The sequence below is a fragment of the Elephas maximus genome, chromosome 21 (assembly GCF_024166365.1).
Source record: "Elephas maximus indicus isolate mEleMax1 chromosome 21, mEleMax1 primary haplotype, whole genome shotgun sequence".
Classification (NCBI taxonomy): Eukaryota; Metazoa; Chordata; class Mammalia; order Proboscidea; family Elephantidae; genus Elephas; species Elephas maximus.
In genome coordinates, this window is record NC_064839.1 from 11,761,378 (window position 1) to 11,787,858 (window position 26,481).

At 38.5% G+C, this 26,481-nt stretch overlaps 1 protein-coding gene across 2 annotated transcripts in view; it reads left to right on the plus strand.

Annotated features, from left to right (window-relative positions):
- URI1 (URI1 prefoldin like chaperone) overlaps positions 1-24,129 on the plus strand; it is a 109,915-nt gene extending 85,786 nt beyond the window's left edge. The window contains exons 7-11 of one of the 2 annotated variants that reach the window (XM_049863573.1): positions 608-776; positions 2,731-3,067; positions 4,864-5,006; positions 5,771-6,023; positions 23,487-24,129. In XM_049863573.1, the coding sequence (XP_049719530.1) occupies positions 608-776; positions 2,731-3,067; positions 4,864-5,006; positions 5,771-6,023; positions 23,487-23,669 (1,085 nt within the window). In that variant the 3' untranslated portion in view covers positions 23,670-24,129. Of the gene's footprint in view, positions 1-607; positions 777-2,727; positions 3,068-4,863; positions 5,007-5,770; positions 6,024-23,486 lie in introns of both variants that reach the window. The other variant, XM_049863572.1, reaches the window with a different exon arrangement.
- Positions 24,130-26,481: the final 2,352 nt, after the last annotated feature.

Here is a 26,481-nt window from a genome sequence, read left to right on the forward strand (position 1 = left end):
ATGAGGGCTATAAATAAAACAAAGCGATTAAGAAAGTAGAAGTGTTAGTAGAATTGTAGTCCAACTTTCCAGTGATTGTCCTCTTGATAGTTTTCTCCTACGGTATTCATGCCTGGCAGTGCCGAGAGTTGAAAGTATCCTGTGACAAGGCTTTTGTGTGTCACTTTAGTAACGAAAGTCCCTTGAGTAAGGATGGAAAATGGATGTTTCTTGTGTTGAATTTTGCGTTACAGCCTGGGTGCGTGGTGACGTGCTTGTGTGTGTTTGAAGCTGTAGAGCAGCATGTCGCAGTCTGTGTGTGCTTGTGAGTCCCCTAGGGCTCTTGGTCAAATACAGATCCTGATTCAGCTGGTCTGGTGAGGGGCCGCCCGAGAGCCTGGACTTCTCAAATGCCCCCAGGGTATCAGTGCTGCTGGTCCTCAGACCACACTGTGAGCAGCAGGGCCCTCAGAGACATCCAGCCTTGAAGTTCTCCTGTCTGGCTTAAAGACTATGCCTCCTCTATCCCAAAACCCCCTCTTAAAAAAAAAGTCTCACTAATTCTAGGTTTGTGCCTTTCTTTAAAGTTGGTATTAACAAACATATGTCTTTTTCTCTTTTTTGATAGTAAAACACCGAATTGCTCATAAGCCTCACTCCAAACCAAAAACTTCAGATATTTTTGCAGCAGATTTTGTCAGTGATATAAAATCCAACGAATTGGTTGCTGATAAGGAACTGTGGGCTCGACTTGAAGAACTAGAGAGACAAGAAGAATTGCTGGGTGAACTCGACAGGTACCTAATGGCAAATTATTTTTCAAGAGAATTTGTTTCTCAGGACATACATTTTCTCATTAATTCTTTTCTTCATTAGTAAAATAATAGAAGCTTACTGAAGAAAATACCAAAAAACATATTATTAAAGTCTGTGTGTGAGTATATATAAAAAAAATAAATATCGATATTAAAATACCATTAATCCTCCCACCCTAAGGTAAGTATTAATTCTCTATTTTACTTTGGGGCTGTATATTCATGCACACGGCCATGCCTGTGTGTTCATAAATACTTAAAAATCAACATCCCCGTTTTTTGTTACAAGATTTCAGCCATATTTTATATAATAAAGTGATAGGACATATCATTTAGTTGATTTAATAATTATGGATGTTTTATATATTAAATTTTAATGTATCATTTAAATGAAGTGTTTTCATACTACATTCAGATGTTGCCCTGTCATTGAATTTGTTAGAAAGAAAACTTTCTGTTATTCTATTACACAGAAGATAGCTATGAATTGGAGCCAACTTGACGGCACCTAATGACAACATCAATGCCGTAAAATATTTAACCTCCCTTTCCTTTTCTAAACTTTTCTGTTTGTTGAGCAGGTAATTTGTAATCTGGTCGGGTGGTCATGTGTATGACAAACTTACCCAAAGTGCTATTTAAAATACACTTTGGAACCCACTTAGAATTGTCAGAGTGCTAAGTGAAGTCTGTTACTACAGAAGTTTCTATATTATTTTGTTTAGATGAAGTACCATATGCCGTAATTGTTGTTGTTGGGTGACATTGAGTCGGTTCTGACTCATAGCGACCCTGTGCTCAACAGAACAAAACACTGTCCAGTCCTGCGCTGTCCTCACAGTTTGTTATGCTTGAGCCCATTGTTGCGGCTATTAATTAGTTTCTGTGAAAACTAGGACACAAAGCACAGAAGATATGTATTGTTCCTATTTATTTCACCTATAAATTCTTAGGTCCTTTTTGGATTAACTGATGTTTCATTTTTTTAAACAAGTTTGACTCTGGTGCTTTTCTTGGTCAGGATTCTCTTTCTGGTTTTGTATGATATTTTGGTTTTGTTGTCTTTTTGGCTTTGTTATTTTTGTAAAGTCTTCAAATCTTTAATAGAATGAAGCCTGATAAATATACGTGGGTGTTTAATTACAAATACATTCATGTGCATATGTATAAATCCTTTATTTTTAAAAATTACAACAATATACGCTTGTTTGGCAGAGCCCTGGTGGCACAGTGGTTTAAGCATTTGGCTGCTAACCAAAAGAATGGCAGTTTGACTCCACCAGCCGAGTCCACCAGCCGCTCTTTAGAAACCCTGTGAGGCGGTTCTACTCTGTCCTGTAGGGTTACTATGAGTCAGAATTGACGGCAGCAGGTTTTTTTTTTGTTTCAAATTATCCCAAGTACAGAAATAGGTAGAAAATAAGAGTGCATTCTGTGGCATTAATTTCTAGTCTTTAAACAGAAATGCATATTCTTTATGAATTTCCTCCATATTTTTTTCCTGTATTATTTATTGTGTATGGCCAATATCCTTCTTGCGATCATCTCCTATTTTTGCTTGTACTTGAATAACTAACCTGCACAATTGCTACAGGAATTAGTGTTTTCTTTCTGTGTTCTTAAGCCAAAAGGTTGACAGTTCAAATCCACCAGCCGCTCCTTGGATACCCTATGGGGCAGTTCTGCTCTGTCCCATAGGGTCGCTCTGAGTTGGAATCGACAGGATTGGGTCTGATTTTTTTTTTTTTTCCTTCTTAATTCTTTTAGAACATTTTTGCTTTTTTAACCTAGAATTCTAGTGGAGAATGATGAATTACTTGTAAACTCTTCTTCAAAAGCTTTTTTACTCACTGAAATGACCTATGAAATGTGTAATACCCTAAGTATGTAAAACTTTAGTATGTCTTTGATCTTGTCTCATCTACTTTACTAGTAGGCCTGATACTGTGATTGCAAATGGGGAAGATACAACATCTTCTGAAGAGGAAAAGGAGGGTCAGAACCCAGATGTGAACGTGGCACACGGAGAAACAGATGTTGTCATTCCCAGCAGTTGTCATCAGGATGTTACAAACTCAGAACTCATCAGTGGTCCAGCGAGTAGTCAGCTGCATCATTCAGTGAATGGTTCAGATTCTTATTACAGTAATGACGATGATGATGATGATGAAGATGATGAAGATGGTGACAGTGAAGATGAACATGATGCTTTAGGGGCTGGAGATAACTCTGTACCAACAATATATTTTTCTCATACTGTTGAACCTAAAAGGGTTTGTATATTTTTGATTTTTTTTTTTGCTAGTTTGCATATAACTTGAGCATTAAATATCATTTTTGATATTCTTTAAAAGAACATTAGTAACAGTGGTTAACACTGCTGATAGTGCCAGACAAGAAAACCTCTTCTTGCCTCTTGTTTTGACCAATTTATCTTAAAAAAAAAAAAAAGTCTAGTAATCTAACTAGTATTGGTCCAGTCTTCTCTGAGCCACAGTTTGAGATGTTTGGGGTCTGGCAGGGATCTGATTTGAGTGGCAGCTACTTTAACTCCTCTCATTCCTTCCCCAGAGAGTTTTCTTAGGAATCCTGAAGTTAACCTTGCGGATGTTTTGATGTGTTTAGGAAGTTTAAAGTGACTGTATTGGTTAATTTTTAATTATACCAGGTTGTTGTTTTCCATGTGGGCATAAAATGAATAGGAGCATCATGAGCAAAAAGGAGAAAGTAAAAATTAGTTCCTTTTCTGACAAGTTAAATGTAAGCATCTGTGGGTAATCATAACTCTAGAATTTTGGCGTTTTAGAGCCTGGGGTTGACTGTAGAGATCTTCTTATACAGGGTTTTTAAGCTTTTCTTTAGTTTCAAAAGCCTTTTGTTTCCTCCATACTTAATGTAGAATCCCAGTATTTAAAACAGATCAGAGCAGGTTGGCTTTGGTTGAAGGAAGGCTAGGCTGCAGCACCTAGCCCGTTGCCTTGCCCTCTCCCTGCTCTGTATACTGCTCTGCGGAGCCACTGGGAATTCAGCTTTCTAATTCGTCTTTTTCAGGGGAACTTGAGGCCTGGAAGACCGTAGAGCTGTTTCGTCATGAAACAGGGACTTCTTTGTCTCATTTTGGTGCTCCTTCTACCACTGGGTATCGTTATAGGGATTGCCTATATCAGACTCGAGGGTCTGTGATTATTATTTAATGAAACATGTTTAATTAACACGTTCGATATTTCTTAGGTTCCTTAAGTTACCCTTGCTTTAATATGAAGTGAAATAATCATATGGTTTCTTTCCTTTTTTTTTTTTTTTTAACATTCCGATACACTAAAGAGAGCTCTGTCTCCTAAATTCTTTGGAAAAAAATGACTGAGATGATTAGGTAGAAAAAGTTTGCTTTGTGATTCTTTTTCCAGGCTTTCAAGTTTCTCTCATTTTTATAAAACAGGAAGAGTAAATAATATTTGCAGGAATATTATGGGAAAGAACAGTTATTAATGTGGAAAGTGTGGTTTAAATGCTGAGTAGGCATAGAAGATACAGTAATCCTGAGCAGGGTTGGTTAAATAAATATTTTTTAGTCCTTTAATTTCTAAAAATTAGAGGTCTTTTGAAAATTCTAAGTAGTTAAGTACTGTCTAATGCTGCATTACGACTTCAGTTTTATATTGTCACTGAAAATTTGTTTTGGTTAACTATACCCTTTGTTTTGAAATACATGTTTTGTAGCCAAAAACTTTTATCAAAGTAACGAGGTAATGTTAACGCTTATAAGGAATCTAACCTTTAGTCTAGATGAGCTTTGCTTTCTATACAATAATAAAGTCACTGGAGACAAGGATTAGTGATTAAAAAAGATGTACTTTAATGCTGGGAAGTATGACATATCCCGTGACCTTTTTTACTAAGTAGGGGTAGGGCCTTTTTTACCCTGTCGGACAGTGTGCGTCATGCTGGTGTCAGAAATGTAAACTGCCTCTCTTACAGTTATTTCTTTAATTATAGAATTTTTTGGTTCTGGTTTTGGCCTTGATTTAATTTCTCAGAGGGATTATAATTTTTGCTGTGAAATGTTTAGGTTCGAATAAATACTGGAAAAAATACCACTTTAAAATTCAGTGAAAAGAAGGAGGAAGCGAAACGTAAACGGAAGAATAGCTCTGGCACTGGTCATTCTGCCCATGAGCTGCCCACGATCAGGACCCCTGCTGACATTTACAGGTGAGTGGTCGTCACAGACCACGGGGCCATCTGGTGCTCCCTTCCCGGCTGTTACAGGTGAACACTTACAGGTAAAGGTTGGGTGTGACATGGGCCTTCGTCGCCAGGTGAGGTATTCTGATGGGCTTAGCTTATTAGTCCATCAACGGGTTTTCCTGGAGCTGCTCAGCCACCCCAGCTTGCCAGAGCCATTGGAATGTTCTGTGGCTTTTTCACTTTTTCCCCCCTTTTGCTAGTACTTTTGAAAACATTCCCAGCTGGCCTAGTCGGAAAATCTTGTGCATTATCTTCAGAAATAATTGTTTGTGGTCCTAGTGGCCTGGGGTGCTGCTTTCCTACACGGCACTGACATGCTTGGCGTGTGGTTCACCTTTTCACAGAGTGGAAGTTCCTTATACTATCCCAGGTTTTTGTTGTGGTCTGTCTTGAAAGCTACCATTTGAAAGTACCTATTGTTTTCACGACCGGTATTTGTAAAATAGTGAAAAATATCCTGTAGTTCTACTTCTGTGTGTAGAATTTTGGCAACTCAAACTCTTGTCACTCAGAACATGCTTATAAATAATGTGCTGTATTTTATTAAGCAAAAAATCAAATTTTTCAAAATAATACAAAATGTTTCCTCTGTGGCTGGAAAATTCATTGTGAATGTGAAATTTTTGAAGTTTGAATAAAACATTTCAGATTAATTCCTAGAAGAGATATTATAAATAAGTCACTGTAAATTTATCCTGTTTTACAATTTTTTTTTTTAACTATTGTAGAGTCTTTGTTGATATTGTGAATGGAGAATATTTTCCTCGTAAGTCAATTCTGAAGTCTCGAAGCAGAGAGAACAGTGTTTGTAGTGACACCAGTGAAAGCAGTGCTGCTGAGTTTGACGACAGAAGGGGAGTGTTGAGGAGTGTTAGCTACGAAGAAGCCACTTGCACTGACACTAATGAGAACACTGTGGAAGAGGAGCAACAAGAAGAAAATTATCAAAAGAAACTTTCACCCATACCAGGCACACCTGAGGTTTGTTTGTGTACATTTTAATGCTTTATTTCATACAGTATCTCTGATCAATTTTTGTTGTTCTGAGAGATAAAAAGGTGGTGGTAGCATATAATTCATTTTTCCTCTTTCAAATAGTTATTTTTGGAGTTGAAAAGATAGTTCTTTTTTTTTTTTAAGACAAAACAAAACAAAACCCATTGTTGCTAAGTTGATTCTGACTCATAGCGACCCTATAGGACAGAGTAGAACTGCCTCTTAGGTTTCCAAGGAGCGGCCGGTGGATTCGAAGGGCTGACCTTTTGGTTAGCAGGTGAATGGTTAACCACTGGACCACCAGGGCTCCATTTCTTTAAAAGAGGCCTTTTTTTTTTTTTTTTTTTAAATAATTTTTATTGTGCTTTAACTGAAAGTTTACAAATCAAGTCAGTCTCTCACATATAAACGTATATGCACCTTACCACATACTCCAACTTATTCTCCCCCTAATGAGTCAGCCAGTCCGAAGTATCCACCTGATGCAAGTTGCTCACTCCTCGTCAGTATCTCTCTCCAACCCATTGCCCAGTCCAATCCATGTCTGAAGAGTTGGCTTCGGGGATGGTTCCTATCCTGGGGCAACAGAAGGTTTGGGGACCATGACCGCCAGGATTCTTCTAGTCTTAGTCAGACCATTAAGTCTGGTCTTTTTATGAGAATTTGGGGTCTGCATCCCACTATTCTCCTGTTCCCTCAGGGGTTCTGTGTTGTGCTCCCTGTCTGGGCAGTCATAGGTTGTGGCCGGGCACCATCTAGTTCTCTGGTCTCAGGATGATGTAGTCTCTAGTTCATGTGGCCCTTTCTGTCTCTTGGGCTCGTAGTTATCGTGTGACCTTGGTGTTCTTCATTCTCCTTTGATCCAGGTAGGTTGAGACACATTGATGCGTTTTAGATCGCCGCTTTCTAGTGTTTAAGACGTCAGACGCCACACTTCAATGTGGGATGCAGAATGTTTTCTTAATAGAATTTATTTTGCCAATGGACTTAGATGTCCCCAGAAGCCATAGTCCTCAAACCCCCGCCCTTGCTCCGCTGACCTTCGGAGCATTCAGTTTATTAGGGAAACTTCTTTGCTTTTGGTCCAGTCCAATTGTGCTGACCTCCTCTGTATTGAGTGTTGTCCTTCCCTTCACCTAAAGTAGTTCTTACCTACTATCTAATCAGTAAATAACCCTCTCCCACCTTCGCTCCCTCCCCCTTCTCATAACCACAAAAGAATGTGTTCTTCTCAGTTTAAACCATTTCTCAAGACCTTATAATAGTGGCCTTATACAATATTTGTCCTTTTGCCTCTGACTAATTTCACTCAGCATGATGCCTTCCAGGTTCCTTCATGTTATGAAATGTTTCACAGATTCTTCACTGTTCTTTATTGATGCGTAGTATTCCATTGTGTGAATATACCATAATTCATTTACCCGTTCATCCATTGATGGACACCTTGGTTACTTCCAGCTTTTTGCTATTGTTAACAGTGCTGCAATAAACATGGGTGTGCATATATCTGTTCGTGTAAAGGCTCTTATTTCTTTAGGATATATTCTGAGGAGTGGGATTCCTGGGTTGTATGGTAGTTCTATTTCTAGCTTTTTAAGGAAATGCCAGCTCGATTTCCAAAGTGATTGTACCATTTGACATTCCCACCAGCAGTGTAGAAGTGTTCCAGTCTCTCCACAGCCTCTCCAACATTTATTATTTTGTGTTTTTTGGATTAATGCCAGCCTCATTGGAGTGAAATGGAATCTCATCGTAGTTTTAATTGCATTTCTCTAATGGCTAATGATCGAGAGCATTTCCTCATGTGTCTGTTAGCTACCTGAATATCTTCTTTAGTGAAGTGCAGGTTCATATCCTTTGCCCAATTTTTAATTGGGTTGTTTTGTCTTTTTGTGGTTGAGTTTTAACAGAATCATGTAGATTTTAGAGATCAGGCGCTGGTCGGAGATGTCATAGCTGAAAATTTTTTCCCAATCTGTAGGTGGTCTAATTACTCTTTTGGTGAAGTCTTTGGATGAGCATAGGTGTTTGATTTTTAGGAGCTCCCAGTTGTCTGGTTTCTCTTCGTCATTTTTAGTAATGTTTTGTATTCTGTTTAAGCCATGTATTAGGGCTCCTAACGTCCGTATTTTTTCTTCCATGACCTTTATCATTTTAGTCTTTATGTTTAGGTCTTTGATCCATTTGGAGTTAGTTTTTGTGCATGGTGTGAGGTATGGGTCCTGTTTCATTTTTTTGCAAATGGATATCGTTATGCCAGCACCATTTATTAAAAAGACTATCTTTTCCCCAATTAACTGACACCGGGCCGTTGTCAAATATCAGCTGCACATATGTGGATGGATTTATATCTGGGTTCTCAGTTCTGTCCCATTGGTCTGTGTGCCTGTTGTTGTACCAGTACGAGGCTGTTTTGAGTACTGTGGCTGTATAATATGTTCTAAAATCAGGTAGAGTGAGGCTGCCCACTAAAAGAGTCCTTTTTTTAAATTGCAGCTGTTTCATCTCTCACGTATGATCCACAAACCATTTTATTGGGGTCCCTAAATTATTTTATATAATTATAAATTTTTTAACTGGATGATGGCATTGCTCAACTCGTAGCTTCTTCGATTTACGTGTATTTTATCTCAAGTGATCTAATTAATTCTAGATGTGTACATCTTCAATAATAATTTGTAAAAATTAATAGTCACCAACAAATACAATACAGGTACTACAATACTAAAATAGTTCAAAAAATCTTTTGTGAAAGTATTACCTGCTGCCAAGTTCTATTTCTGTGAAATGGGGATTTTAAAATACCTTAATTGGCGTATGTATTAAATTTCGACTAGAAAACCATTTAGCAGCTCATTTTAAATAAGTGACCACTAACCAGACCGTAGTCATTTTTTAAATTCCTTGGTTGAGGTAAAAAACATATACATGGCAGATAATTACCTAAAGTCCTCTGTTTTGGCCTCTGCCAATGAAACTAAACTCGGGGGGGGGGGGGGGGTTACGGAACCATTCCACAACCTGGTGGAAGCTGTGGACCCTCTCCTTGTAAAAATGAGGGTACACATTTATTCTTGCAGTCAGCACATTGCACATGATTTGATGTGCAGGCAGGGGGTAACTGGGAGATCGAAAAGTAAGAATTCCTGGCTACGAAATACACAGTTGGACTCTGTGACTTCCATTTTACCCACACTGTTTTTTTTTAATCTTTCATTTTGGCAGGTATTTTATGTTTTCAATTTAAACAGCAGTTAGGAAGACTGGAAACTCATACCTGTATCATACTGGTATACCTATTTGTCTATACAGTCAAGTACAGATAAAAAATGTATGTGTATGTATACATATTCCACTGCTTGTACTAAATGATCCTTGGGTAATTGGGGTTGGAAATCATTAACATTTTAAGTATTCTAACTTATCTGATAGCTTTCTCTATTGTCAGAAAACAGGTAATGGATGTAGACTTTTGCCATTTTTAAGTATTTGAAAGTTAGGTGTTTCTAAGGTCTTATGGTAGTCGTGGTATAGCTAGAGCTAGAATCTGGAACTTGTTTACATTTCGCTCTTGTTAGCTTTGCACTTTGTATTGATCATTTAGTATATAAACCCAGTGCCCTCGAGTCGATTCCAACTCATAGCGACCCTACAGGACGGAGTAGACCGTAGTATATAGATGCTATAAATTTTTTAACACCAAAGTAGTTCGTGAGAATGGCAGTTACTTTGAAAGAGCCTGTCTTAGTTCTCTAGTGCTGCTGTAATGTAAGTACCACAAGTGGATGGCTTTAACAAAGAGAAATTTAGTACTCACAGTTTAGGAGGCTAGAAGACCAAATTCAGGGTGCCAGCTCCAGAAGAAGGTTTTCTCTTTCTGTTGGCCCTGAGGGAAGATCCTTGTTATCAATCTTTCTTGGTCAAGGATTCTTAGCACAGGGACTTTGTGTCCAAAGAATGCGCTATTTTCCTGGCTCTTGTTTCTTGGTAGTGTGAGGTTCCCGTCCCTCTGCTAGCTTCTTTTATATCTCAAAAGAGATTGATTTAAGAGCAGCCTAATCCTATAGATTGAGTTCTGCCTCATTAACATAACTGCCTCTAATCCTGCCTCATTAACGTCATAGAGGTGTTGTTGTTAGGCGCCCTCCAGTCAGTTCCAACTCATAGCCACCCTATGTACAACAGAACAAAACACTGCCCAGTCCCGTGGCATCTTAGAATCCTTGTTATGCTTGAGCTCATTGTTGCAGTCACTGTGTCAGTGCACCTCATTGAGGGTCTTTCTCTTTTCTGCTGACCCTGTACTTTGCAAAGCTTGATGTCCTTCTCCAGGGACTGATCCTTCCTGACAACACGTCCAAAGTATGTAAGATGCAGTCTCGCCATCCTTACTTCCTAAGGAGCATCCTGGTTGTACTCCTTCTAAGACAGATTTCATTCTTTTGGCAGTCCATGGTATATTCAGTATTCTTCACCAACACCACAATTCAGGGCAGCAATTCTTCAGTCTTTCTTACTCACTGTCCAGCTTTCACATACATATGATGCGATTGAGAATACCATGGCGTGGGTCAGGCGCACCTTAGTCTTCAAGGTGACTTCTTTGCTTTTTCATAGAGGTAGGATTTACAATATATAGGAAAATTACATCAGATGACAAAATGATGGACAGTCACACAAAACTGGGAATCATGGCCTAGCCAAGTTGACACATATTTTTGGGGAACACAATTCAGTCCATAACAGTCTTTTCAGTATTATTATTATTATTTTTTAATTTTAAAATATTGTCTCTTTTTCAAAAGCATGTTAAATATACTAAGAAGGATGCATGCTCATCATGGTAAAATGGGGTTTTTAGTGAAGTTAGCTTAGAGCGTCTTTTAAGATCTGGATTCTGCCCAAGGTTTCAGAGTATTGTGGGAGGGAGGGAAAGTGCTTTGTTTTTTGGTTTCAGTGGTACGGTGAGGTTGGGGAGGATGGTTTTTTTTTTTTAATAATTTTCATTGCGCTTTAAGTGAAAGTGTACAAATCAAGTCAGTCTCTCACACAAAAACCCATATACACCTTTCTACACGCTCCCAATTACTCTCCCCCTAATGAGACAGCCCGCTCTCTCCCTCCACTCTCTCTTTTCGTGTCCATTTTGCCAGCGTCTAACCCCCTCTACCCTCTTATCTCCCCTCCAGGCAGGAGATGCCAACATAGTCTCAAGTGTCCACCTGATCCAAGAAGCTCACTCGTCACCAGCATCCCTCTCCAACCCATTGTCCAGTCCAATCCATGTCTGAAGAGTTGGCTTCAGGAATGGTTTCTGTCCTGGGCCAACAGAAGGTCTGGGGCCTATGACCACCAGGGTCCTTCCAGTCTCAGATCATTAAGTCTGGTCTTACAAGAATTCGAGGTCTATATCCCACTGCTGTCCTGCTTCCTCAGGGGTTCTGTGTTGTGTTCCCTGTCAGGGCAGTCATCGGTTGTAGCCGGGCACCATCTAGTTCTTCTGGCCTCAGGATGATGTAGTCTCTGGTTCATGTGGACGTTTCTGTCTCTTGGGCTCGTAATCGCCTTGTGTCTGGTGTTCTTCATTCTCCTTTAATCCAGGTGGGTTGAGACTAATTCATGCATCTTAGATGGCTGCCTGCTAGCATTTAAGACCCCAGACGCCACTCTTCAAAGTGGGATGCAGAATGATTTCTTAATAGATTTTATTATGTCAATTGACTTCGATGTCCCCTGAAACCAGGGTCCCCAGACCCCTGCCCCTGCTACGCTGGCCTTCGAAGCATTCAGTTTATTCAGGAAACTTCTTTGCTTTTGGTTTAGTCCAATTGTGCTGACCTCCCCTGTATTGTGTGCTGTCTTTCCCTTCACCTAAAGTAGTTAGTGAATGCCCCCTCCCACTCTCCCTCCCTCCCTCCCCCCTCTCATAACCACAAAAGAATGTTTTCTTTCAGTTCAAACTGTTTCTCAAGTTCTTATAATAGTGGTCTTATACAATATTTGCCTTTTTGCAACTGACTCATTTCACTCAGCATGATGCCTTCAGGTTCCTCCATGTTATGAAATGTTTCACAGACTCCTCACTATTCTTTATCAATGCGTAGTATTCCATTGTGTGAATGTACCATAATTTACTTATCCATTCATCTGTTGATGGGCACCTTGGTTGCTTCCATCTTTTTGCTATTGTAAACAGTACTGCAGTAAACATGGGTGTGCATATATCTGTTCGTGTAAAGGCTCTTATTTCTCTAGGATATATTCCAAGGAGTGGGATTGCTGCATCGTATGGTAGTTCTATTTCTAGCTTTTTAAGCAAGTGCGAAAATCGATTTCCAAAGTGGTTGTACCATTTGACATTCCCACCAGCAGTGTAGAAGTGTTCCAATCTCCCCACAGCCTCTCCAACATTTATTATTTTGTGTTTTTTGGATTAATGCCAGCCTTGTTGGAGTGAGATGAAATCTCATTGTAGTTTTGATCTTTGTCACTCTGATGGCTAATGATCATGAACATTTCCTCATATAACTGTTAACTACCTGAATATCTTCTTTAGTGAAGTGTCTATTCATATCTTTTGCCCATTTTTTAATTGGGCTATTTGTCTTTTTGCAGTTGAGTTTTTGTAGCATCATGTAGATTTTAGAGATCAGGTGCAAATGAGAAATGTCATAGCTAAAAACTTTTTCCCAGTCTGTAGGTAGTCTTTTTACTCTTTTGGTGAAGTCTTTGGATGAGCATAGGTGTTTGATTTTTAGGAGCTCCCAGTTTTCTAGTTTTTTTCTGCATTCTGTTTATGCCGTGTATTAGGGCTCCTAACGTTGTCCCTATGTTTTGTTCCATGATCTTTATCGTTTTAGATTTTATATTTAGGTCTTTGATCCATTTTGAGTTAGTTTTTGTGCATGGAGTGAGGTATGGGTCTTGTTTCATTTTTTTGCTGATGGATATCCAGTTACGCCAGCACCATTTGTTAAAAAGGCTGTCTTTTCCCTGTTTACCTGTTTTGGGGTCTTTGTCGAATATCAGCTGCTCATATGTGCATGGATTAATGTCTGGATTCTCAATTCTGTTCCATTGGTCCATGTATCTCTTGTTGTACCAGTACCAGGCTGTTTTGATTACTGTGGCGGTATAATAGGTTCTAAAATCAGGTAAAGTAAGGCCTCCCACTTTGTTCTTCTTATTCGGTAATGCCTTATTTATCCAGGGCCTCTTTCCCTTCCAGATGAAGTTGGTGATTTGTTTTTCCATCTCATTAAAGAATGTCCTTGGGATTATGATCGGAATTGCATTAAATGTATAGATTGCTTTTGGTAGAATAGACATTATTATAATATTAAGTCTTCTTTCCGTGAGCAAGGTATGTTCTTCCACTTACGTAAGTCTCTTTTGGTTTCTTGCAGAAGTGTACTGTAGTTTTCTTTGTATAAGTCTTTTACATCTCTGGTAAGAGTTATTCCTAAGTTTATTTTATCTTCTTGGGGGCTACTGTAAATGGCATTGATTTGGTGATTTCCTCATCGATGTTCTTTTTGTTGGTGTAGAGGAATCCAACTGATTTTTGTATGTTTGTCTTGTATCCCGATACTGTGCCGAACTCTTCTATTAGTTTCAGTAGTTTTCTGGAGGATTCCTTAGAGTTTTCTGTGTATAAGATCATGTCATCTGCAAATAGAGATACTTTTACTTCTTCCTTGCCAATCTGGATGCCCTTTATTTCTTTATCTAGCCTAATTGCTCTGGCTAGGACTTCAGCACAATGTTGAATAAGAGTGGTGATAAAGGACATCCTTGTCTGGTTCCTGATCTTAACATGGGAATGTTTTCAGGCTCTCTCCATTTAGGGTGATGTTGGCTGTTGGCTTCATATAAATGCCCTTTATTATGTTGAGGAATTCTCCTATTCCTATTTTGCTGAGAGTTTTTATCATGAATCAGCGTTGAACTTTGTCAAATGCCTTTTCTGCATCAATTGATAAAATCATGTGATTCTTGTCTTTTGTTTTATTTATGTGGTGGATTACATTAATTGTTTTTCTAATGTTGAACCATCCCTGCATACCTGGCATGAATCCCACTTGGTAATGGTGAATTATTATTTTTTTTTTAATGTTGTTGAATTCTATCGGCTAGAATTTTGTTGAGGATATTTGCATCTACGTTCATGAGGGATATAGGTTTATAATTTTCTGTTCTTGTGGTGTCTTTACCTGGTTTTGGTATCAGGGATATAGTGGTTTCATAAGAAGAGGTTGGTAGTATTCCATCCTTTTCTATGCTCTGAAATACCTTTAGTAGTAGTGGTGTTAACTCTTGTCTGAAAGTTTGGTAGAACTCTGCAGTGAAGCCGTCCGGACCAGGGCTTTTTTTGTTGGGAGTTTTTTGATTACCTTTTCAAGCTCTTCTTTTGTTATGGGTCTATTTAGTTCTTCTGCCTCTGTCTTCTGTTAGTTTAAATAGGTAGTGTGTTGCTAGGAATTCATCCATTTCTTCTAGGTTTTCAAATTTGTTTGAGTATAGTTTTTCATAGTAATCTGATATGATTCTTTTAATTTCAGTTGGGTCTGTTGTAATATCCCCTGTCTCATTTCTTACTTGGGTTTTTTGGTTCCTCTCCTGTTTTTCTTTTGTAAGGTTGGCCAGTGGTTTATCAATCCTGTTGATTTTTTTCAAAAAAGCAGCTTTTGGTCTTGTTAATTCTTTCAATTGTTTTTCTGTTTTCTATTTCATTTAGTTCAGCTCTGATTTTTATTTGTTTTCTTCTGGTGCCAGAGGGTTTCTTTTGTCACTCTCTGTGTATTCATTCAAGTGGTAGGGATAATTCTTTGATTTTGGCCCTTTCTTCTTTTTGGATGTGTGCATTTATTGATATAAATTGGCCTCTGAGCATCGCTTTTACTGTGTCCCAAAGGTTCTGATAGGAAGTGTTTTCATTCTCATTGGATTCTCTGAATTTTTTTATTCCATCCTTAATATCTTCTATAATCCAGTCTTTTTTGAGTTCAGTTTCCAAGTGTTTGATTTCTTTTGCCTGCTTTTCCTGTTATTGATTTCCACTTTTATGGCCTTATGGTCAGAGAAGATGCTTTGTAATATTTCAGTGTTTTGGATTCTGCTAAGGCTTGCTTTATGACCTAATATGTGGTCTATTCTAGAGAATGTTCCATGTGCACTAGAAAAGAAATTATACTTGGTTGCTGTTGGATGGAGTGTTCGTATATGTGTATGAGGCCAAGTTGTTTGATTGTGGAATTTAGATCTTCCATGTCTTCATTGAACTTCTTTCCGGCTGTCTTGTCCTTCACCGAAAGTGGTGTATTGAAGTCTCCTACTATTATTGTTGAGCTGTCTATCTGACTTTTCAGTGCTGATAGAGTTTGTTTTATGTATCTTGCAGCCCTGTCATTGGGTGTATAAATATTTAACAGGGTTATATCTTCTTGGTGTATTGTCCCTTTAGTTATTATATCGTGTCCTTCCTTATCCTTTCTGATGGATTTAACTTTAAAGTCTATTTTGTCAGAAATTAATATTGCCACTCCTGTTCATTTGATTATGGACTGGGTTGCTCGATATATATTTTTCCATCCTTTGAGTTTTCATTTGTTTGTGTCTCTAAGTCTAAGGTGTGTCTCTTGTAGGCAGCATATAGACGGATCTTGTTTTTTAATCCACTCTGCCACTCTCCGTCTCCTTGTTGGTGCATTTAGTCCATTTACATTCAGGGTAATTATGGATAGGTGTGAATTTAGTGCTGTGATTTTGATGTGTTTTTTTGTGTGTTGACAGTTTCTTCTTCCCAGTTGATTTTTTGTGCTGAGTAGATTTTCTTTATATATTGTCCTTTTTCATATTTGTTGTTGTTAATTTTGTTTCTGCTGAGTCTGTATTTTTCCCTTGTATTATATTTTGATAAGTAGGATAGTTTGTCTCCTTTGTGGTTACCTTACTATTTACCCCTATTTCTCTAAATTTAAAACTAACTTTTATTTCTTTGTATCGCCATATCTTCCTCTCCATATGGAAGGTGTATGATTATATTTCTTAGTTCCTCTTTATTGTTTTAATTTTCTCTTCTTTTATATAGTAACATTGCTGTTACCCTGTTGGACCTTTTTTTTTTTTTTTTAAATAATCTTGTTTTTTTTGATTTCCCTGTCTGGGTTGACTTCTGGCTGCGCTGCCTAGTGTTGTAGTCTTGGGTTGATACCTGATAGTATTGATTTTCTAACCAAAGAACTCCCTTTAGTATGTTTTGTAGTTTTGGTTTGATTTTTACAAATTCCCTCAGCTTGTGTTTATCTGGAAATGTCTTAATTTCACTTTCATATTTAAGAGACCGTTTTGATGGATATATGATTCTTGGCAGGCAGTTTTTTTCCTTCAATTTTTTAAATATGTCATCCCATTGCCTTCTTGCCTGCATAGTTTCTGCCGAATAGTCCGAGTTTAATCTTATTGGCTCTCCTTTGTAAGTGAGTTTTTGTTTATCCTTTACTGCTCTTATAATTCTCTCTTTATCTTTGGTTTTGGCAAGCTTGAGTATAATATGTCTTGGTGACTTTCTACATCTACTTTATGTGGAGTTCGATGAGCATCTTGGATAGATATCTTCTCATCTTTCACAATACCAGGGAAGTTCTCTACCAACAAATCTTCAGCCATTTTCTCTGTATTTTCTGTTATCCCTCCCTGTTCTGGTACTGCAGTCACTCGTAGGTTATTTTTCTTGATAGAGTCCCACATGATTCTTAAGGTTTCTGTATTTTTTTAACTTCTTTTATCTGATTTTTCTTCAAATATATTAGTGCCAAGTGATTTATCTTCGAATTTAGAAATTCTAGCTTCTACTTGCTCAGTTCTGCTCCTCTGACTTTCTATTGAGTTGTCTACTTCTGTAATTTTATTGTTAATCTTCTGAATTTCTGATTGCTGTCTGTGTATGGATTTTTCCAGCTTATTAAACTTTTCATTATGTTCCTGAATAATCTTTCTAATTTCTTCAGTTGCTTTATCTGTGTGTTCCTTTGCTTCTTGTGCATATTGCCTCATTTCCTTCCTGATGATTTGAAGTGTTCTGTATATTAAACTTTTGTATTCTGCATCTGGTAATTCCAGGAATGCACTTTCATCTAGAAGATTCCTGGATTCTTTGTTTTGAGAGCTTGTCGAGGTGATCATGATCTGTTTCATTATGTGATTTGATATTCACTGTTGTCTCGGAGCCATCTATAAGTTATTGTATTAGTTTATGCTTGCTTAGTGTGTTGTAGCTGCTTGCTTTGTTTTGTTTTGGTATACCCTTATGGTTTGCTTGAGTGAGCTAGCTTGATTATTTTCACCTTTGGAGCTGTGGTGTCCTGTCTCCAGCTGGCTAGAGCAGTTATCAGGTATATCAGTCTAGGAGTCCATTCAGTTTTCTTGTATGAATTCAGCTCAGGTTTCCAGGTAGCTGATCAACAGGTGTGTGGTACAGGCTCTGTCCTACAGTCTTAAGAGGTGCAGGGGTGATTTGCGTATATACCTGTATCTGATTGCAGCAGGGGATCACGCTCTGAACAAGGCAGGGGACTGAGAACCAACTCCCAGGTGTCTCTGAGGAAAACGTGTCTCTGGTCCCTAAAGCATGCTGGTGGGTGGGTTCTGCAGAGGGACCATGGGCACCTAGCATTTTTGGTTGTAAGGACTTGGAGGTACCAGTTATCTTTGGACCCCTGTCACAGGTGGCTGGGTGACCTGAGTGGAGCTACCAGTCCTTAGGTCCCTGATGTGGGTAGGTGAGGACCTTGTTTAATAGGCAAAGCATTGTCAAACATCAAACACCCACCTCTCCACTGCACAGCTGAAATGGTTGGAGTCTGCCAACAAGGGCCTATTCTCCCGAAGTAGTCCCACACAGGTCCGTGCAGAAGGGAAAGGTGCTCATGGTCCACGGATGGTTTATGCCTGGACAGGAGCCACTTCTGTCCTGAGTTCCCCCGGTTAATGGAGCTAGTAAATTATCTTTTTCCCCAGTTGCAAATTTTTTCCTTCCCCAAGGCCGAGAGGATGGCTCTAGGTGCTCACCAGGGTCTATCTCAGGCCCAGGGATTCAGCTGCTGAAGCTGGCTTGGGGCGGGGGGTCGGTAAAATATACGCAAGCACTTAGCTTTTGCCAAGAGCGCCATTCTCCTCAGGTTCCAGAGGTGTGAGTAGGCTGTGTGGCTGGCTGCTTCTCCTTGAGGAAACTGCAGCTGAACGCTAGTGCTAGCCTACCGCCACTGGCACCGCTCCCGCCGCTCTGGGAATGGTGCTTGAGGGCTCCCCACGATTCTGGTCCGGTAACTCCTCTCCACTTCTGAACGGTCTCTTCCTTTCCCTGCCACTCAGTTCGTTGTCTAAGCTTGCCTTTGATGCTCAGGGCTCCCAGCTTGTCATAAAGTTTTCTTGGGTCTTTGTTGTAAAGAGGGCTCACCGGAAGCGTCTGTCCATCCGCTGTCTTGGCTCCACCTAGAGGATGGTTTTTTGAACTATTAAAGACTTGTATTAATGAATTTTGAAAACTGATTTTACAAAGGGAAGCAAAATATGTATGAAAATTTTACATGTCAAAATTTAGTTTGGTCTGTTGTAATATTGCCCATCTCATTTCTTATTCAGGTTATTCCCTTCCTCTTCTGTTTTTCTTTTGTCAGTTTGGCCAGTGGTTTCTCAATTTTGTTGCTTTTTTCAAAGAAACAGCTTTTGGTCTTGTTAATTCTTTCAGTGGTTTTCGTTTCCTATTTCATTTAGTTCAGCTCTGATTTTTATTATTTGTTTTCTTCTGGTGCCAGAGGGTTTCTTTTGTTGTTCTCTATTTGTTCAAGTTGTAGGGATAATTCTTTGATTTTGGCCCTTTCTTCTTTTTGTATGCGTGTGTTTATTGATATAAATTGACCTCTGAGTGCTGTTTTTGCTGTGTCCCAAAGGTTCTGATAGGAAGTGTTTTCATTCTCATTGGATTCTCTGAATTTCTTTATTCCATCCTTAATGTCTTCTATAATCCAGCCTTTTTTGAGTAGGGTATTGCTCAGTTTCCAAGTGTTTGATTTCTTTTCCCTGCTTTTCCTGTTATTGATTTCCACTTTTATGGCGTTATGGTCAGAGAAGATGCTTTGTAATATTTCAGTGTTTTGGATTCTGCTAAGGCTTGCTTTATGACCTAATATGTGGTCTATTCTAGAGAGTGTTCCATGTGCACTAGAAAAGAAAGTATACTTGGTTGCTGTTGGGGGGAGTGTTTGTACATGTCTGTGAGGTCAAGTTGTTTGATTGTGGAATTTAGATCTTCCGTGTCTTCATTGAGCTTCTTTCTGGATGTCCTGTCCTTCACCAAAAGTGGTGTATTGAAGTCTCCTACTATTATTGTTGAGCTGTCTATCTCACTTTTCAGTGCTGATAGAGTTTGTTTTATGTATCTTGCAGCCCTGTCGTTGGGTGCATAAATATTTAACATGGTTGTATCTTCTTGGTATATTGTCCCTTTTATCATTTTACAGTGTCCTTCCTTATCCTTTCTGTTGGATTTAACTTTAAAGTCTGTTTTGTCAGAAATTAATATTGCCACTCCTTCTCTTCTTTGATTGTTGTTTGCTTGATATATTTTTTTCCATCCTTTGAGTTTTCATTTGTTTGTGTCTCTAAGTCTAAGATGTGTCTCTTGTAGGCAGTATATGGAAGGATCCTGTTTTTTAATCCATTCTCCCACTCTCTGTCTCTTTATCGGTGGATTTAGTCCATTTACATTCAGGGTAATTATGGATAGATATGAATTTAGTGCTATCATTTTGATGTGTTTTTTTTGTGTGTTGTTGACAGTTTCTTTTTCCCACTTAATTTTATGTGCTGAATAGATGATATATTGTCCTTTCCTCATATTTGTTGTTGTTGATTTTGTTTCTGCTGAGTCTGTATTTTATTCTTGTATTTTATTTTGATGACTAGGATAGTTTTTCTCCTTTGTGTTTTCCTTATTACTTATGCCTGTTTTTCTAAATTTAAACCTAACTTTTACTTCTTTGTATTGCCGTATGTTCCTTTCCATATGGAAGGTGTATGACTCCATTTCTTAGTCCCTCATTATTTTTTTAATGTTGTCTTCTTTCACAGAATAACATCGGTGTTACCCAGTTTTTAGTGTTTTCTTTTAATCTTGATTCATTTTTGTGATTTCTCACTCTGGCTGGACCTCTGCTTGCTCTGCCCAGTGTTCTAGTCTTGGGTTGATACCTGATAGTATTGATTTTTTAACCAAAGAACTGCCTTTAGTATTTCTTGTAGTTTTGGTTTGATAAAGCCTCTGTTTATCTGGAAATGTCCTAATTTCACCTTCATATTTGAGAGACAGTTTTGCTGGATATATGATTATTGGCTGGCAATTTTTTTCCTTGAAGTTTTTATGTAAGTCCTCCCATTGCCTTCTTGCCTGCATAGTTTCTGCCGGGTACTCCGAGCTTATTCTTATTGGCTCTCTTTTGTAGGCGACTTTCTGTTTATTCCTAGCTGCTCTTAAATTTCTCTCTTTGTCTTTGGTTTTGGCAAGTTTGAGTATAATATGTCTTGGTGACTTTCTTTTAACATCTACCTTATACAGAGTTCGTTGAGCATCCTGGATAGATATCTTCTCATCTTTCACGATATCAGGGAAGTTTTCTTCCAAGAAATCTTGAACAATTCTGTCGGTATTTTCTATTATTCATCCCTGTTCTGGTACTCCATTCTCTCATAGGTCATTTGTCTTGATAGACTCCCACATGATTCTTAAGGTGTCTTCATTTTTAAAAATTCTTTTATCTGATTTTTCTTCAAATATATTAGTACCAAGTGATTTATCTTCGATTTCAGAAATTCTGGCTTGTACTTGCTCAATTCTGCTCCTCTGACTTTCTCTTGAGTTGTCTACTTCTGTAATTTCATTGTTAATCTTCTGAATTTCTGATTGCTGTCTGTCTATGGATTTTTCCAGCTTATTACATTTTTCCTTATGTTCCTGAATAATCTTGGTGATTTCTTCAATTGCTTTATCTGTGTGTTCCTTGGCTTGTTCTGTGTATTGCGTTGTTTCCTTCCTGATGCCTTGAAGGGTTCTGTATATTAATCTTGTGTGTTCTGCCTCTGGTAATTCCAAGAACGCACTTATCTAGAAGATCCCTTGATTCTTTGTTTTGAGAGCTTGTTGAGGCGCTCATGGTCTGTTTCTTTATGTGACTTGATACTGACTGTTGTCTCTGAACCATCTATAAATTCCTGAATTAGTTTATGTTATGCTTGCTTACTGTGTCGTAGCTTCTTGCTTTGTTTTGTTTTGATGTGCCCAGATGGTTTGCTTGAGGGAGGTAGCTTGATTATTTTTACCTTTGGAGCTCTGACGTCCTATCCCCAGATGGCTAGAGCTTTTATCAGTCATATCAGTCTAGGATTCTATTCACTTTTCTTGTATGAATTCAGCTCAGGTGTTCAGGTAGCTGATCATCAAGTGCATGGTACAGGCTCTGTCCTACAGTCTTAGAGGGGCAGGAGTGATCGGTGTAGGTACCAGTATCTGGTTGCAGCAGTAGGTCATACTCTGAACTAGGCAGGGGGTTGAGAATTGTCTCCCACGTATCTCTGAGGAAAGTATTTCCCTGTTCCCTAGAGCATGCAGGTGGGTGGGTTCTGCACACGGACCATGGGCACCCAATGTTTTTGATTGTAAGGATTGGGAGGTGCCAGTTATTCCTGGACCCCTGTTGACAGGTGGCTGGGTGACCTGAGTGGAGCTACCAGTCCTTAGGCCCCTGATGTGGATAGGTGAGCACCCTGTTGGGTAGGTGAGCACCCTGTTGGATAGGTGAGCACCCTGTTAAATAGGCAAAGCAACATCAAACCTCAAACACCCACCTCTCTGCAGCACATCTGAAACGGATGGAGTCTGCCAACAAGGGCTTAGTCTCCTGAAAAAGGCCCACAGAAGTCCATGCAGAGGGGAAAGGTACTCAAAGTCCACGGACGGTTTATACTTGGACAGGAGCTGCTTCTGTTTGAGCTCCCCCAGTTAGTGGAGCTGGCAAATTATCTTTTCCCCCAATTGCAAATTTATTCCTTCTCCAAGGCCAGGAGGATGGCAGTAGGCACTCAGCAGGGCCTATCTCGGGCCCAGGGAAGTCAGCCGCTGAGTCCAGCTTGGGAGCGGGGGCGGAGTGGCGCAGTAAAATATAAGCAAGTAGTTAGGTTTTGCTGAGAGCGCCATTGTTCCCTGGTTCCAGAGGTGTGAGTAGGCTGTGTGGCTGGCTGCTTCTTCCTTTGGAAACTGTGGCCTAATGCTAGTACCAGCGCGCCGCCGCTGCTCCCAGGGATGGTGCCTGAGGGCTCCCCGCGATTCAGATCCGATAACTCTTCATGGGTTCTGAACCATCTCTTCCTCTCCCTGCCCCTCAATTCATTTTCTAAGTTTGTGTTTGATGTTCTGGGCTCCTAGCTTGTCATAAACATACTCATTTCGCTTGTTTTTTCAGGGCTTTATTGTAATAGGGCTTGCCTGAAGCGCCTATCTATTCTGCCATCTTGGCTCCACCTCCCTCGAAATTTAGTTTGAACATAGTAAGGTTTTGGAAGATAGAAGGAGAGATTCCAAATACCAGAAGTCTTTTCTGAAAAATTTCTAACAGTCCCTTGAGTTTTAGATGTGTCTTTCATTATATTTCCAGCATTTCGTACACATTTAATTTTGTTCCAATCGAGCGTATAGTTGATGAGATCAAGTCCAATAAACACCTAGTTGAAATTAAAAAATCATTTTTTGTGGAACCTCTTATAATCGCCACATTGAATTAATTGTATTAAACTTGAGGCCTAGGCTTATTCCTAGGAGTACCAGCACTTGTTTTCAGCTTTCTACTTATCTCTTAAATACAATTGAGGCAAAATACAACTAAATATTGAAATAATTGCATAAATGAATGCCACCAAAGAGATGTCAGTACTGCTGAAACTAAGCTATTGGCTAGCAGCTAGCATGGCCAGGCAGGACAGCTTATTCATCAGCTGATACAGGAAAGCCTGAGTTTGACACCTCGATAGCATTTTGGGGTTTAATACGTTGTTTTTTACAGCATGAGCTGGGTGTAAATGGAATGTCTGAAAGTTGAGGACTTTTTTAAATCCATAGGTTTTATCCCAGATAAAAGATGCATTTTACATTTGTTTTCTTGCATGTATACTCTACAAATCTGTACTTATATTTGGGGTGTAACGAAGGAATATTTTAAAGGTACTTGATTTCTCTGAACAGTTTATATTTTGTTATTATTGTTTTTCTTCCATGTGAAAAATCCTGCTAATTTACTTTTAAAGAAAAGAAATTAGTCTAATTGGTGAATACAGGATAAAGATTTTCTGGGAATCTTATTATTTCCATTTTGTTACCTTATTCTGAATTTTCTCTTCTAGGCTTTTTCTGGAACTGTAATAGAGAAAGAATTTTTATCACCCTGCTTAACACCACACCCAGCCATTGCTCATCCTGTGCTACCCACCATTCCAGAACGAAAAGAAGTTCTGTCAGAAGTATCAGAAGAAACTACCAAGAGAGTTTCAAAGTTCAAAGCTGCCAGATTGCAACAGAAGAACTAGGCCCTGCCTGGGAAATGGGAGTTCATATCCTAAAAGCTAGTTTTGCATTTGTTTAGAATACATACAGCAAAATGTGTTTCGTGTAGTTTGAAATAAGGCATCCTGAGTTAATTTGGCAGCAAGCTGTCTTACCCTTATCAGTGGTATTAAAAAATTAAAGTAAATATTTGAGTACTTTAATATTCCGCTTGTTTTGTTAATTTCCTGGATATTGTCAACACTCTTGTCTAAGTTTACCTTATGATGCAGTGGCAGCATTTTGAATTATTATAAAAGAATACTGTTCAGATGTATTGTTTTTGTGTTTTGAACTAAATAGAGGCAGTTTTGTAACAGCTGTGATGTTGTGCATACCATATGGACCATTTTAAAGAAACTTTTAAAATTTCAAATAGATTCAACAATTATACTTCATTACTTGCTTCAGCATTTTAAAGGCACTTTAAAAAAAAAAAAAACCCTACTTCTCTGGTAGGTTTTGCAGCTAGGTAGCTATTTAAAAACACCCTTGCTCCTGAATGTCATATTGTAGTCTCTGAGGCAGGAAGCTTCCCGTACCCTGTGCGAAAGTTTCTCTGATTGGAAGAATGGTATTTTGTCAAACATTTTTTTTTCCAGTAAAAATTTTATGGAACTTGGTCTCTAAAATGTTGTGAACTTTGTGATTGAGAATTGAAGATAGAAATGTCTTTTTTTCATGTACATGCTACACACACCACACGACGGAGCTTTGAGTTCTTACTACTCCCCAGGCACTTTTCCCTTCGTGTGTGCGGTTGTAACTGGAATGAGGTTTGGGGAGAAGGGAAGGATGTCTAGATGCTAAAAATTAAATTTTTTAAGTCAAAAATTCTTGTGTTTTAATCTTCTACATTTCATTCTATAAGGCTACTTTCATACTAGTAAATAGCTGAAGTAAAATATTTACTTTTAGGAAAACTATTTAAAATAGACATTTATTCTAACATTGAAAGTTACACTGCAAGTGTTAATCGTTAGCTTGATGCATGCTAAAATAATGCAGCTTCCACACAGCATTCTGCATTGGTGCCAAAATAAGCCATCAATGCCAGTCCACCCTCTCTTCAGGGCTAAATATTTAAAGGTTATTTATAGCTTCTTTAATGAATTCTTGCTTAAACAAAGTGAAATTTTGTCCTAGAAAAGCAGAAGCTATTTGTAACTAGAACAGCCTATCTGTAAAAGTTTGATGAATATGTATTTTAATAAGAGGGTGGGATTTTGAGTCCTCACTGGATAATGGATAGTTCAGAACAGGGGCCTGATTTTGCGACGTCTCCTAAAAATATAGGTTTTTTTCTTCTTTAGTAAATTTTGATCAACTGTGCACGTATGTTGTAGTTAGGAACTGTTTTCTTCTTAGTCCATCCCACCCCAAACAAAACATAACTACAAATCACACACACACACAGACTGCTGTTCAGGTAAGCTTTTTGTGCTGGAGCCCCCCACCTCATGTATAACAGAATGAAACGTAACCCAGTCCTGGGTGGTCTTCACTATCTTGGTATGTTTGAGTTTGTTTTGGCTGTTGGTAACAAAAATAACCCACCCACTGCCGTCAACTTGATTCCGACTCATAGCGACCCTATAGGACAGAGTAGAACTGCTCCATCAGGTTTCTAAGGAGCACCTGGTGGATTCGAACTGCTGACCTTTTGATTAGCAGTGTAGCGCTTAACCACTATACTACCAGGGTTTCTGATTACAAAAATAGAACTCATGATATCTTAGTGTGGATCAATGAGATCGTATTTGTAAAGAGGTTATAACAATGTAAGTAAAAAGCACTTGATAAATTTACTTGTGATAATCATAAAAAGAAGATAACTTTTCTTTTTTTAAATAGAATAAAATGGTTTCAACCAGTGCCCTTCAAAATGTTATAGGCACAGCAGTCATTTGAGTAACATGTTAATGGGGAGTGTTTTTCCTGTGGGTCTGGCATGAGATTCAGCATTTCTTACAAGTTTCTAGGTGGTACTGATTTTGCTGGTCTGAGGCACATATTTTGAATGGCAAAGGTTTAAACTTTAGTTATAGCTATATTCTTACGTAAATCTTGAGTTACCTGTTACCTGTGAAGGTGGTAATTTCTGGAGGGTGATGAAGAGTTGCTCTTCATGATGTAAAATGTCTGAGAACTATCCATAAGTAAGCAAGAGACACTGTGAGCCAGATGTCTGAAGAACAAAATAAGTCTTAAAAATTTCCATTCGTATCATAATTTGATGTCAGGAATCGTTACAACCTAAAGAAGGAGTGTAGCTTTCAGGGCCAGTGACATAGGGTCGCTAGGCTTCAGTGCTAATGAAACTTGTTGATTTTCTGAACCCCCCCCCAAAAAAAACTTTATTATAGGATTATTGTGATGTTATCATGATAGTCTTTGCAGACATGTAGTTTTAAAGAGTACTGTCATTAAATAGTGTTTCATGTTCATAAACTTCATTTTGTGCCTGCTGCTGTTTCTGTGGTTTGTGCTACTTCCTTCAAATAGGTCTTTCCGCATAGAATAAGATGGTGGTAGAAGCAAAGAAAAAGTGTTTGATAACATGTTTTAATATCTTCCTTGAACACCAGATGTAATTATGTTGCCCATATAGCTTTAGTGCTTTAAATTGTAATTTGAAAATAGCTTTCTTTTCAGTATTAAATTCAAGTTACAATGGGATAAAATGAAGCTGATCTTAAGTGTTCTGTTTTAAACGGTTGCAAAACAGAACAGCAGCAAGAGACTTTTTAAGTTTTTATTTTGAAGTAATTTTAGACCTATAGAAAAATTGCAAAA